Genomic DNA, 15603 nt, shown 5'->3' on the forward strand with positions numbered 1-15603 from the left:
AGTTGCTAGGTAACCAAAGAGTGAGCGAGTTGCTAGGTAACTAAAGAGTGAGTGAGTTGCTTGGTAACCAAAGAATGAGTGAGTTGCTAGGTAACCAAAGAGTGAGCGAGTTGCTAGGTAACCAAAGAGTGAGCGAGTTGCTAGGTAACCAAAGAGTGAGCTAGTTAGTTGACTCCACCAACCTCGCCGAGCGGCTAAAGTCTTTCCTCCAGCGTCGCGTTGTTCCCTCCTTTATTGCAGGATTCTTGTTGTGCCAAGGAAAAATGTTTTAAAAATATTTATCCACTGCGAAAACTAGGGCTTCAACTAATGATTATTTTATTAATCGATTATTCTATCAATTATTCTGACAATTCGTCGGCAGATTTTTCATTTAACCACTTAAGCCTTTTTTCACAAAATTAGAAATAATTCAGTTACTTTTTAGAGAATCAGAAAATACAAGTGTTATTGCCTGAATTTCAACAACATAGCATTCCATTAATGAATGCTTGATTATTTTCGGCAAAGAATGTATCTGTAGTGAAAATATTTATATGCATATTCTCTACTAAAATGTTGATTAGTTTTTGGATTAGAAAATGGACAGTAAAAGATTATTAATATGATTTTTTTTTACAGCATTTGAGTACATTATCTGTACAGTTTTGGCTTATTTACTGCTCTGAGTATGTTGTTGTTTGAGCAAATTGAATCTTTTTGAGTCTGTTTGCTCCAATTAACTATTAATCAATTACTTATTTAGTTGATGATAATTCGATATGTCGAATTATTCTCTATTAATTTGATTAATTGTTTCAGCTCTAGTATAAACCTGTGGAAAAACTGATTGGCTTATTTATACTATCCTTGTGAATACTATAACTGTGGGTTTTAAAATGTGGACATAAATATATATATATATATATATATATATATATATATATATATATATATATATATATATATATATATATATATATATATATATATAGTGAGTTGGTTCTAATTGAAAGGATCTAATTAAAAGGAGACACTTTTCAGACGTTTAGGCGTGCAACACGCTGCTGTCCCACATATGAGTTTGATTCTGGCGTCAGATGTTGGACGTCGTGGTTTCCCTCAGAATTATGGAGACTAATGCTGATAATTTGTCAAGCTGTTCCCCTCCTCTGACAGGACAGAGAAAATGATAAAACAGGATTGGAAAGAGATGATGTGTGTTTCGCCATGATAAAATGCTTCAGCCTGAGATAGTGGAACAGAGAACAGGCTAATATAAATCACTGCTAACCTTTTGTTGTAATGAAGATAACTTCTCCCAGATGCCTTTATTAGATAATGTTTTTAGAAATCTGTTAAAATCACCCCAGAAATCTGTAATGAGTAGTTAATCAATTCCTCGATGTGTGAGCCTTGAAGGGACTGAGAAAGTCATTCTTCTGTTCGATCTCATGAGAACTAATACGTTGTGAGTTCCACTGGACAACAAAATCTGGATTACATTTTCTGTTCTTGGCAAAGGCCGACCTGGTTTTCTGCTGGAAGTGTCAACACATATTTTCTTTTGGATTTCAGAGCAAGCTGTAAATACTTAATGATGCTGCTGTCCAGACATCTGCACAGTGGAAGTTAATTTTTTGATACACAGTTGTATCTGTAAATGTGCTTCTCTAAAGCCGCTGCTTTCACATCGAACGCGATTTGACAAAGGTTGACATGGTGTTTGGAGTAACAGGCTTTGCCAGTTGGGTTTGTCTGATAAAATCAAAGCGGGATGAAATCGATCCGTGGCGAGGGACTTTCTTTTCTCCACCTCTGATCGTCATCATTCCTACATCCTCCAGTTTTGTGGACATTCTCTGCTTCAGGTAAATAAAGATGCATGCCAGGAAGACGTCTTGACAAAGGTAATGTGGAGCCTTGTCCTCCGTGTACATAGAGAAGAATTTGTTGATGGAGCTGAAACGGAGAGCTCAGGTCGGCCCGAGTATTAGGTATTTTATTTACACACATGTGGCCCAGTTACAGCTGTAGAGATGACATGTGGAGCTGTCTTAGTTGGGCTTCTTGTTTTAAGAACTCTCAATATTGAAAATGCAATTAATAGTAGGCACATTGATGAATAAACAGCTCTCGCTCGCTTCCTCACCTCTCTGTCGTCTTTCACTGCCAATGCCGTTTTCTTGAAAACAGTTTCTTCTAGTTATTATTCTATATTCTGAATATGTTTTTTGTTCGAACAGTTGAGTTACTTCTATAAAATCTATTTCTCTCAAGGGTTGTGGAAATTGTTTTCCCCTTTTTGCCACCATTTTTGTTTGCTTTAGATCGATGGGATTACGGACGCACCGTGTCCAACAGCAAGCTGCCAATGTTGGCCTGTAAGAGGAGAAAGAGATTATTGCGTCATGCGGATCTCGCAGCATTCTCTCTTAAACTACCTGTGATCAAAGCCCTTCTCTGGAGCTTTTCTCCATTTGTTGTTGCGTCTCTGAAAATGCCCACAAGCCAAACATCAGATGTGTGAAAGTCCAGAGACGTTGGCTGGGAAACACTCAAGACACCGGATCCTGGTACGCTGAGGTGATGTTGTGAAAACGCTGACGGTAAAAACTATCAGTGTCTGTGCCTGTGACAGGAAGTAAATGTCATAGGATCTGTTCCTCCACAGGGTCCTGGTGACTTGTCTTCTGCTGAAAAGGGAGTTGTCACCGTGATATATGGGTGTTGTAATCCCTGCAGTGAGAGAGCCCTGATGTTTTCCCAACCCCATATTTCCTCCTCCTCAAAGAGCCCGGACCGGGATTTCTGAACCTGAGAAGAGATTAGGAAGAAAGGGAGGGAAAAGTAAAGGAGAGGGAGAGAAAGGCCTATTCTCCTCTACCTGTTTGGATCGAGGCCTGAAAGGAGACAAGTGAAACCGTACACGACCTGCCAAAGATGCTGCTGCAGTTGTAGCCTCACTGAGGAAGACATTTTCTCCAGCTATTCCACTGAATGAGCCGCACATGTCGGAGACTGAATTTCTGGGCATTTATCATATCTTTTACCATTTATTGAAACAACTTATCATTGTCTTGCTAATTGTTAATGTTAAAAAATCTGATTAAATTTTATTTTTACAATTGTTTTTGCAATGAAAGCATCAATAAACATCAGTAAATTTAAAAATATGATTAGATGAATCCTTTATGTGCAATTTAAGTATATAAATCCAAGTTCTTTAAGTAACTGGAATCCTAAAGAATCCTATTTGAAATGGGAATTATTTTCCAGAGTAGGGCTGTTGTAAATGATTATTTTAGTAATCAAGTATATCGATTATTCTGACGATTAATCGAGTAATCGAAAAACTCAGGCAGAAGTGAGAGCGTTGCGCAACACAAATAATCACCCAGCTGGAACACAGTGCGCTAAATAATTAAACATAATTTAACGTGAGAAAATGATTATTTTAGTAATCAAGTATATCGATTATTCTGACGATTAATCGAGTAATCGAAAAACTCAGGCAGAAGTGAGAGCATTGCGCAACACAAATAATCACCTAGCTGGAACACAGTGCGCTAAATAATTAAACATAATTTAACATGAGAAAATGATTATTTTAGTAATCAAGTATTATATCGATTATTCTGACGATTAATCAAGTAATCGAAAAACTCAGGCAGAAGTGAGAGCGTTGCGCAACACAAATAATCACCCAGCTGGAACACGGTGCGCTAAATAATTAAACATAATTTAACGAAGCTTCGAGGCAGGTAATTTGCCTCCAGGAGTTTTGATAATCGAGGAACTCAAATCATTCGAGGAATCGTTACAGCCCTAATCCAGAGCAGGATCTGTTCGCTGTGCCATGCAGTGACCATCGGACAGTTACTTAAAAAAACAGGTAATAGTTTTTCATTGTTTTTATCATAATCATAATATTACCACAAAATATTATATGATATAATTCTGAAATCTGTATCACCCAACAACAGGATGTTACTACTGGCAGAAAAGACAAAGAAGAAGACAGGAAGTGATAGGAGGCAGCATCATTTTTAATGACTTATTCATTAAACCACAGATTTGCTAAACTAAATTTTTTCAGCATTAGCAGAATGTCATGCCAGAATTTTGCACATATTAGTAATGGAGTCGCAGCTCCTGCGGGATCCTTGCTTCTCCACGCAGACTGAAAAACAAGCGTCGTCCACCTCCATGCACTTGCAGAACGCTGCAGAGAGAGTCATGGAGAAACCTTCACTGCTGTGACATGTGCTTGGTATCAACGTTTATCTTCCCTGCTGAGAAGGCTCCAGATGCGGGGTGGTATGTGTGAAACTTGACCGCTAGAGTTGGCTTCGAGGAATTAGACATACCAGAGAGGTGTTTATTCAGCTTTGATTTCTTAGATTAGAAAGACCAGAAGGCGCTCCCTGTTTGGGCTGAGGAGACTTCGCTCAGACGACCAGGAGATGCCTCCCCAAGCGGGGATTTGTATGTCAAACAGATGGCGTGAGCTCTGGGAAGATTAATGCTCGCCGCTCTTAACAATCAGTTTGTAAACAGTCAATCACGGAGGCTGTGTGTGAGCATGCATATAAACCCGTTATGCCACTTGGTCTCGGAATGTTTTTGGCCACCCACAGATCATGGACTTCATTTAGGTCAGTGAATCCCTTTGCTTTCACCTTTTAGCTCTGCTGCTGCAGTCTTGGTGCAACTCAAAATTGTCGTAAAAACTAAGAAATGTTTAGAGGTTACAAATTAAAGCACAATCTGCCTTAACAGAGGAGACGCTGTAGAGCAACGGTGTCCAAAGTCCTCTAGGGTCGGAATACTGCAGGTTTTTGTAATAGAGAAGGATGCACACATTTTCAAATATTTTAGAATAAAACAATTGTAGCCTGCATGTGTATTCAAACTCCTTTTACACTTAAAGATAATCCAGTTTGCCTAATTAGTAAATAACAAAGAGCTAAATGAACATTAACAACCTGTTTTTAGCTCCATCCATCTTCCCACAGCATGATACCCCCACCACCCTGTTTTGCTGCAGGGATTGTTTGTTGAGGATATTTTCTGCACATAGGCTATGGATTTAGGCCATGAAGGCTAAAGTTATGTTTTTCTATTATTATTTTTTATCTGTTCAGTTACAAACTGAACATGCAAACATTTTCTTAAAACAAACAAAATCAGATTTTTGAAGAAAAAGAACATTTTAGATTCAAAATATAAAAAAGGATCTTGCACAGTTGTGTTTTTATAGGACAGGACTACAGTGCCCTATTTTTTTTATTTTATTTTTTTATTTTTTTGGAGGCCGTTATAAGAAGGAAGCACTTCATGATTTAAACCTCTTTATAACTTCTGTCTGCTGTGTCATTTGGTCTTCATACTGCTGCTTGTTCATTTAATAATTGCATTGAAAAAGGTGTTAACAGGAGATTTTTTTTACAGAATTTGATCCAAATGAATCCAAAATTATTCCACTGAATTTGACACAAAGAAGGATTTTTTTATATCATGAATACAAATATGTATTTTTATACAGTTTTGTCTTAATTAATGCTCTGATTATGTTTGTTCAGCAAGTGGCCTGTTTTTAGTTTAACAATTAATCAATTACTAAATTAGTTTTACATTTTATGTTAAAAATGTACATTAACCCTTCATTTAACTTTTTAAATGTCAGATTTTTGAGATTGCTCACATTGGAACAGAAAAATGCTGTCTGTTCCCCCTCTGCTGTTTAGTCTGTGGCATGCTGGTATTTTGACAACAGTACAAAAACACAGTGTTGCACCTCTGTTTGTGTGTTCAGCTCACAGCGATGACAGTCTCCTGCTTGCATCAGGGGTGGAACTGAGGACACTAATCCAGAATGTGTGCCGCTGAAAAATCAGGCTCTAACAAAGGTCGTTTTTTGTAAAATGCTCCTGCATCTGCAGCTGACCTCCGATGCCCCGCGGGTGGAGCGCTCCTGGCTTCCCTGGGTAAGGGATACAGTGTGATAAGTAAACGAGGCATCCGCTGAGACTGTGTGTGGTTGTGTACCCAACCCGTGCCTTCATGCTTTCATACCTCTGAATCTAAGGTCCCATTGTCCGGCTCTCTGTTTTGAGGTTCGTCTTTCAGTGATGTGAATTCAAACAGAGTCGTCTCTCATCAGAGCTTGTTTAAAAAACTTCTCACTGAGGGGATCCAGAGGAAATACAGACCTGCTCAGTGTCCTGGGTAAACAGAACGAGAGGACCTGTTAGACGTGACTTTTGTTTGTCCGATCCAGACAGGATATTTTGGAAACCCGCACTGAAAGAGCTAAATCACTGTACCATGAAGGGGCTGTGTGGCAGCATTTGTTCGCCGAGAGATTTAGAAAGCAGGTAAAAAGAAAAAATGCAGAAGCTAAATCTGCTGGGCTCTTTGGACCTTTGGAAAATGTGAGGATGCTGCATGAAAGTAGTCTGCATTTTCCTACATTACAGTCATTTTCAGATGAAGCGAGGCAGACTCTGAGGCAGCGGATCTGAATACTTTGGCAAAATTCAATAAAACGCATTCCGCTGAGACACTTCATGATTATGTTTCTGTCATCTCATGTCAGCTTCAGCTGTCTGTCTCTCAGCTTGGCTCCGACCTTCTCCTGTGTTTATAGCTCTGTGCTCTGATAGTAGAGGAGTAAATAGTCAGATGCTTCCAACTCCAATTTACAAGTGAAGACAAGAAAAACCTCATAGACAAGATGTGTGTCTTTTTGTAAAACAGTTTACAGACCTGCTCTACAGTCTTCAGACATTATGCGCGCTAAATGTGTAGTATTAATAAGCTATATTAGCTGTATTAATGTGCATAAATAAATCAGAATCAGTTTTATTCGCTGCTAAAGCATTTAACTGCCAGAGTGAGGAAACAAATACAGGTGCTATATTTCATTAGAACGAGAATATTTCCATCGTTTGTTGACGGCCAGGTGTTTTCACAGTCCAGTTCGATTGGGGACCAAAATTGCAACATTTGTTACATTTTCAGCTGCTGTGATTCGGTTTCACACTGCACTGTCAAACAATCCAAACTCATTAAAAACAACCTGTTCCCCCTCCTCGCCTGTGGCGCCAAGAACCACTGAAGGAGTCAACATCAAGAAGACGCTGAGCGCCACTTCCTTCTTCACATGAACAAAAATGGCGTAGCAGCATCACATCTTAGCGGTTGTAGTATTTCTCTTTTGTCTTTGGCAAAAACCAACAAGCCATTTCTCCTGCTCACGTGTTTTGTTTCGGTTGTATTTACCCAGAATGCCCTGCGTTATAATCTCCTTTCTGCTTTTAGAGTAGCCTCTGGTCCGCTTGACATTCACACATGTATTCGAACTGCACCAGAGTTCACTTCAACTGGACTGAGGTTTTCAGGCGAACCAAAGTTTGCTTTTTGGTCGGCATCAGTTTGATTGTGCACTCACACCTCCTCAAACAAAATGAACACTGATGTTTCCTCCTTTTTATTGTCAAAAAGTCTTGGTTTGTTTAAAGCACTGGCAAAACCCCACCTTGCTCTTACTGCTCTAATCATGTGAATAGTTTTGTTTGCTAAGCTGGGTGTATTGTCACTCCCTCATTAACAATAATTACATAAAAACCTTCCTACTCAAACCTTATTGAAAGTTTAGGTGTTCATTCACTACTTTTCTGTCAAGAAATCAGTTTATCAAGGTCTAAATAAATCAACCCCCTGCTCATTAAATTACATACATAATTTAAATAACCCTATCTGACTCCAGTACCTCCAAGCCAAACATATCGGTGTTTACAAAATGTCATCTGAGCCTCGCCAGCCGTGTAAAAGTCGGGGCTCTCACTGACCAGTAACTGAACCTGGGGCCTCTGTTCTCAGTTCAGCCCCCCAGCTACTGCCTGTCTTCAGTAAGAGGAAGCGAGCCCAACGACCACAAAACCCACTCAGGGATGAGCTGTCACAATCCCTGAAACACAATCTTTGCGCAGACTAATGCAACGGGTGTTTTTACCAGGATTGTATCGCTGGGCTTCAGGAGCACTCAGGTCGTTTGGGGAGAATTTGTCAGAGAAACGACTGCATCGGTGGAAGGACAGATGCAAGAGTAATGTTCAGAGAGGTTCAAGGCAGGTGGTTGCTCTTTCTTTTAAGGCTCCCTGAGTGGAGAACGCCGTCTGGCTTCAGTCCTGGCAATGATACTGCCCTCAAGTGGATGAAAAAACTATTAGCTCTTTGACAGTAAAATATTAGGATGATGAAATGAGGCAGTGAAAATTCCTAATGCTCCTGGCCGCTTCAGTCATGGTAGCTGGTGTGACTCTAGCAGCCTTTTCCAGTGTGCCTGGATCAGGCGTCACGCCAGGTTTTTCTATTAAAGAGTTGACGTGCAAATTGTCACGATTAAAGGTTCTAAATTTAGGACTTTTCAGCTTCAAAGTTGGCCCCTTCTTGTGGGGCAGAAGATCTGCTGCAGCCTCGTCTTAGATGGTAAGGTTGATTACATCTGTGGCATTTAGGAGTAAAGAGCGAGACACTTTCTTTCTTTGCTTATTGTGTGGTCCCCCCGTTGGGCTCCTCCTGCGTTCTCCCTCTGCGTTTTGTTTCAAAGGGCTGCCGCGTCACGTCTCCTCAGACTTTTACCCCTTTCAGCAGTTAGCAAAACTACAGGCTAATAATTGACATTCCTTTCCATACGTTTGTGACCGCAGAGACGGCCTTTGTGTGTTTGCGCATTCCTACACATGGGAGTCATTTTTCCTTTGCTTTTCGTTGCTGCTTGATCAGATTATATACAGCACTGTTTAGATGCTCTAACAATGTTATCAGTTAATTTATGGGATTGGACTTTTCTGCCGCAAAAGAACGTACATAAACTCCACCAGGCCACCAAGAGATTGGCCAAATCAGAAATGGAAGTAGCAGCTGCTTGGCTATAAATTTTGGGAAAAAATTGTGTCACTTTCTCCCATTTAATGCGACCCTCACTGCTAATGATGGTTCTTCCACTATTGCATATAAATTATAATCTGTCTGGCAGGGAAATGCTCGGAGTGTGGATCTGTGGCTGTTAATCATTATGAAGTGGAAAGTAGGGATCCCTTATGTCCAATAATGGTAAAGTGAAACTTGTAAAAACAGGCTCTTACAAAATAAAGAGAAAACACTCTCCTGAAGAGCAGTTTTTTTGGAACGTGAAAATTAAATCCACGTTGTTAGTAACAAAATCCACCCAATTATGTAAAATAGAGCCATCAATCTGATTAATTTGCTTGTGGGTTTTATCTAAAAGCTTCCTTGAGGTTTTATTTCGTGAAACCAGATGTCCCACAGCGGTACGCTTTTGTCACAACTCTGCAGCAGACACACAGATTCAGTCATGACCTTCTTATTCATGCTTCTGGGGCATGAAGACATGCCAATCCTCCAGCATCATGTTACATGTTTTTAGTGTTGTTGGTTCTCGTTTCAAATGTTTGGTGTCTGATGCGCGCAATCCCAATAATTTAGAAACAGAAACACAGAAAACTAACATTTTGTGCTCTAAACAATCCACACTTAAGCTAAAATATGCTCTGTTCCCCCTCATCTCTCTGCTCAGAGTTTTGGAAGTAAGTGGTAATTCAAACCAGTTCTAGTCCATAGTGTGGCACTGATTCCTTCAGCTACAAAAAGCCAACATTTTTGGTGTAAAAGCCAGATTTGTCATTTAGATGTGCTGCTCTCACTCAAAACCCTCCACTCTGATTTGCTCTCATTTTTCTGCTTTCAGATACAGCCCTGCTCACTTGACCATGCTTTTCTTCTGTTTTAATTCTGCTCATGTTGCTGAAACTTGAAAAATTCATGATCACAACTCTCTCAAATCTTCTCAGAAACTCTGCGTTTAAGATGGACCAATCCACTTTACTGATTTTGAATCTTGTTTTGCTCTTGCTCTGAAGTCTGAAAGTAGCTTATAGCTGACAGAGATGAACTGTTACTATGTGCCTCCAAAATGTTTTTGCAGAAAATTTGCCTGTTTGTGGATTTTTTTGTCGAACAAAATGAAACAAACTGAAAAACTTACCAATCAGGTGGCTTAACACTCTATTGGCTGGCATTTACAAAGCAGCCAATTCAAGAGCGCCTTTCATTTCTCTTGTTGATTGGATGCTAGCGTTAGCAGTAGTGGTAAGACAGTTTCTGTTGTGCATATTATACAGGTTAACGTATATTTAGTGTTTGAGCTACTAAAACAGTCAGTTGGAAGCGTTTCACAGGAGGTATTTGATTTTAGCCGTTGTGGTCCCAAACTCCCCCAAATACCAGGGCTCCACTGTAGGCAATTGCTTTAAAGTTACATAGATTTAAATCAAAGAGCAGATGAACACGCAAACATCTTTGAGTGGTCAAAAGTCTTTTGCTGTAAAGAAACTCTATCCATTTGGGATTTTTTTTTTGTTTTATTCAACCACGTTTTAAGCCAGAGCGGCACCGTGACGACTTTAAGCCGTGCCACGAGTCAATGAAAAACTAAAGTCTTATTTTTGTTCCACTGTGCAAGCAACTAGTTGATTTAATATGATGTTTATGAAGAAAGATTCATATTTCAAAAGCCACATTTCTGAAGCTGGGAATGATTCAGTGCTGGAGTCCAGACAGGCCTTCAACTTTGATCCTCCTCAGCCTTTGTGATTTGCTTATTTTTGAGAAATTTGTGCAAAGTTCAGGGCTTTTTTTCGCCCCGTTATATCTGAACACAGAGCTCTACAATGTAGGCATTAATTGCTGAAGCTGGGTGCAGGACGAGAACAGAGCAGTCCCTTTGCTTTCCCATGGTCGTCGTCACTGCGCCTGGGTGGCAGCCGTCTGATGATCTGGAGATTTTAAACACGTTCTGTGTGCAGAAGATGTGTCTGCTTTTAGATAACGCCTGAAAAAATGCTTTGATCTGACAAGCGAGGAAAAGATGCAATCAGATTTACATCTTCCTCCTTGCAGCAGTGATTAAACCACAGGCACACAAAAAAACGACATTTTTCCAGTGCATTTCTTCTGCTTCTTCAAAGATATTCGCTGCAAATATAAATAAATTCAGAGAAAATTGAAAGACATACTTGTTTTTTTGTAATCTTCTGTGTTTGTTTAATGGATGGAGTAGAGGTTGGTGATCTGAAGTTGAGCTTTCGTTTTGCTCTGCTGGTGTGAAAGTAAGTAATGAAGTCATAAAAGACTAAAGAAAATGTTATTTCTGGATCAGGATAGAAATTTCTCTCTGTTATTTTGAAGTTGTACTTGATGTGCTAAGATAAATTACTAAGTATAATATAGCGCGTCATTTTATAGTTTCCTTCCAAGCAGCCAAACTGTGTTAAATTTTTTGTAAAAACCCATGTCAGCGTTTCACTTATGAATTTTAAAACTTTAGGCTGAATGTGTGTTGTACCCTTAATGCCTCTTCTAAAGATGCCTAAATAAATATTTTTTAATATATTTTCATGCATTTATTCAGTGCAGAAAAGTAACTCTACCAATTTTTTAAAAGTAAATGTAAGTGAAATATTACAATAAGTATTTATATTTCTGTTATTTATCAGAGTTTGTTTTAGCAGTGGCTCCATGAGGCCTTTACATATTCTCCACATGATGCTTTGAAATGTGTAAGATAAGATAAAAGTGACTTTTAAAACGTTTTAAATCTGTGCACAAAGTTGATTATTTTTGCAGGAACGCTCCCAGGAAAACCGCTAACGTCTGGAAACACCTTAAAACAATCAGAGTCTTTCCACCTCAGTCACACAAACTAACATTTCTTGAAGGATTTCTTTTTCTTCCAAACATTTAAGAGTCTATAAAATCTAAATGTTTGCTTTCAGATTATTGCTGCTGACATGAATGCTCCTCATCTTCCTATTTAAATCCAATTCCTGCTCTCAAACTTCTCCTGCAAGCAAATGAAACTTGCAGACGATTTTATTTAGACGTTTCGATGCCGGTCAAACTTTTCCGATTTCTACTTGTCCATATATATTTTCTCATTCTAAATCATTTAGTACTTTGTGTTGGTTTATCAGATTTTCACATGTAGGATTGTTTGACATTTTGTCTTTCTATGTTGTTTTATTGTCTTTTAAATTGTTTTATCTTGTTAACGGCCCATTTGGGGACGTGCATTTCGAATTAGCTCAGGTTGTAAATATTATAGTGTTCTGTTTTTGTTTGTATTTAACAGAAACTAAAGAAAGAAAGAAGACATAAAAGGTGAGGTGAAGCATTAAAGCTTGAGGCTTAAACCGTTTAAGGCACTGTAAAGAAAAATCTAATTAAATAGATCAGAATATATGCTGCTTGAAAATATCAAAATTTTATAAATTTCACTGGACTTTTAGCTCAGACTAGATTAAATTGAACTTTGTGGCAGCAAATTCTCCAAATGGAGTCTAGTGTGATGTAAAGAAAAGCACCACTGTTGGGTATGGTGGGGGGTCTGTGATGCTGTGGGCCTGTTACTGTAAAATCTAATTTTGTGCGGTTTGATTTAATAGTAAAAGTGTTTCCTCTGTAGTGCAGAGCAAAAAAATATCCTCATTCGCCTGTTCTCTGTGTTTTCCAGTCATCTTCGCAGTTTTTCCATCTTTACAAAATTCAGTAAATGTTTGTATTATTTTCTGCATCAAAAGCTTCTTAAAAGTCCAGAGGATATTTATGAATAATCCAGTCTGAGCTTGTAGCATGTCTCGGTGCAGAACGGCTGAGACGAAGTCAAACTCTTTTCTGTGGTTTCTTAAAAAAAAGGAAAACAGACGTGTCTCCCCTGGGCCTCATCAAAACACTAAATCAAAGCAGAGTCGCTGCAGACGGAGGAATGAAGTCAGGAGAGTTAAAACTATTAAAAGTGCATCATGCAGCCGGTCTGCAGCGAAGAGAAAAAAACATTACAGAAGAGAGGAATCACAAAAGCAAAACAACCACAACACTGGCGCCCCTCTAAGAACATCAGATGTGAGGTCTTGTTTGTCTTAATGTGTGGTTTGCAGCAGATCTGTCTAATATCATGCACTATAAATTTCAAAGTGGGCCGTACCGTTTCAGAAGCCCCTGAGGAGTTTAGGGTAAAAAGGAAAGTCAAATTTCTTTTAATTATGTGCCATTTTTTTTCCTCTCTCTTTTGCAAAATTACTTCCTCGTGTAAATAAAAGAAGATTACCTCTGCAGGCAGGAGAAACAAAGATTTCAAATAAAAACGGCTAATTTCAGGACCTCTTACAGGAAACATGAACATAAAACATCACATCTACTGGAGGCGTTTAAGCTGCTGAAGACAAACAGGCTTTATGCAATGATTTTAGGTTCTTTGTGTCTGTTTTCTGAATATTTTGTAAATGTTAAACATTTGGTCGTCGGATCCCAACTTCACCGAGAAGCAGTGGTCATATCTCAAAAAGTAGGTGGAGAAATTGAAGCTAACAAACTGAAAGCTCTTAAGAAAGGCTTCCCGTTGTTCTGGATTCGGCCCAGACTTGATAAAAAAATAAACTGTAACATGTCAAATGCAGACATTTTTAAGATAACCCCCCCCAGAAATTTGTGTTTGGGGCTCCTACGTAACAGGTCTGTTGTTTCCTGTTGCTTTAAAGATTCAGACGGAGGCCAGAAACTGGTGGAAACTGTTAGCAGCTGCATTTCCTTTACAAAATGTGTGAAAAAAACACAATTTTACAACTGCAGACATTAAATGAAAACCTGAATAAACTTGTTTCCTCGACAAGCCATTAAAAATCACAGCAGGGACATTATATTCATATTTCAGCCATGGCGCTAGCGCTCACCATCTATTAGCCGTCGGCGTCTTGGAGCGACAAGCCCCTTAAATCTGAGAGCGGCTACATTTGCGGCGTTTTGGGGAAATTGTAGATGGTGATCTTACAAAAGAGCGATGAATCCAACACATTGGAATGACACACAATGTTTTATGAACTGCGCGATGCTGTGAGAGCTCTGATGGAGCCAGCTGGACGTTGTCCAAAAAAAAAAGAAGACACAAAAACAAACCATCATCCATATTCCTACTACTGCTTCCTGTCGTCTTCTTTGTCGTTTCTGCCAGTAATAACATCTGGCTGCTAAATAGAGAGCTTTAATCTGTCAGTCCTGGATTGGAGGAGTGGATTGCTGACCTCAGTCTTGACCTTTCTGTCCTGGTCTTTCCTGGTGTCTCTGCAGGACTCGGAGCAGTGGGACAGGTCGGCTTCACGGGTCGCTGACATCGCATCAGCCTTGATTCGGGACAGGAACCCCGCCTTTGTGGGACAGCTCCTGCAGGCGTGACGAGAGGTGGCGTCAACAAAGCAATCACAAAGACTGAAACCGGATTATTTATGCTGTCTGTCAGTGTCTCTAATCCTGCATCAGGCTTAAAGGAAGTTATATTTCTAATTTACATATTGAAAGAAATTTTTGACTTTTACAGCAAACCGATAAACTGAGTCCTACATTTCCCACAATGCTTCTCTGAGCTGTTGTCATGATGCTTTCTCTGTTTCTGTTTTCTCTGACCTGATGTGTTGCAGTTTTTACTGAAATGTGATTTCATGCGGTTGGACCTGCTTTTGGGGCTCCAAACACAAAACATAATTAAAAAATATCCTGTTTACAGTAATTCTGAAATATTTCCTTATTTTTCTTAATCGACGGATTTGAAACATTTATCAGAACTTCATCTTCCTTAGAAATCAAAGTGTGAAAGTTGTGCAGTTGTCTCTCTTCTGCTAAAGCTAAAGGCATTTTTGGCTCCACAGACTGACTGAGTTTTAAAATCCCTGTTAGTTACATTTTCTTCTTTCTGTTATTTTAGTTGTTGGTTCTCAATTTTTTACAAACTTAATAAGATATTCGCAAGCTTTCGCTGAATCCGAGGATACGTCTTGTTCTGTGTGAATGTGAACCAATTACCAGGGACTTTAATATTAAAAAATACATAAATGTAAGAACAACTAGACTTGAAACATAGTGCTGCATTTTCAGTTTTTATATGCAGAAATATCATGTTGTAGCTCACACATAATCATTGAGAAGATTCTGGTCTAATTGGCTATTTTTAATTGTATTACTGGCAAAAATCAGACTCTAAAGTAATATGTTAACATAACATAAAGATTTTAAACAGACTTTTGTAACAATTTTAACCTTTAGTATTGTTTAAAAAACATGAGCCAGGAGCAAATCAGACACTAACATGATTTTATTTTGACTCTTTTCAAGATAAAATAACGCATTAGTTTGCTTCTTCATGCAGAGTTTAATATTTTCAGCAGCTGATTTGTGTGTTAGCGCCGACTGCAGCAGGATGGCGTGCATGGAGTCAGAGTTGGAATCAGCTGCAGGGTGTTCATTGTGATGAAGGCGCTTGTTATCACTCGATGCAGCAACGTGGCTCTGATGTGTTTTTAATGCGTTCTGGAGAGAAACAGAACCGTTTGGTACTGATGAATGGCAAATATGTCGAGCTCTGGCAGAGAAGTCATTGTTTTATTCTTCTATTTTCTGGATATACTTGAAGCCTGATTGTTCATTCACAGGGAAAACAATCACGGCTGCAAGATGGAGGAATTTGATCGAGTTTATGTAAAAAGCTCC

General features: G+C 39.0%; 1 protein-coding gene across 1 annotated transcript in view; it reads left to right on the forward strand.

The window, feature by feature from the left end:
* The window catches only part of crppa (CDP-L-ribitol pyrophosphorylase A), a 38538-nt gene extending 23912 nt beyond the window's left edge, over nt 1–14626 (forward strand). Inside the window, exon 10 of the mRNA XM_088014157.1 lies at nt 14191–14626. Coding sequence (XP_087870283.1) covers nt 14191–14295 — 105 coding nt within the window. The 3' untranslated portion in view covers nt 14296–14626. The remainder of the gene's footprint in view (nt 1–14190) is intronic.
* The last annotated feature ends 977 nt before the right edge of the window (nt 14627–15603 follow it).

The sequence above is a fragment of the Poecilia mexicana genome, unplaced genomic scaffold (assembly GCF_051168715.1).
Source record: "Poecilia mexicana isolate PSO_F unplaced genomic scaffold, ASM5116871v1 scaffold_16, whole genome shotgun sequence".
NCBI lineage: Eukaryota > Metazoa > Chordata > Actinopteri > Cyprinodontiformes > Poeciliidae > Poecilia > Poecilia mexicana.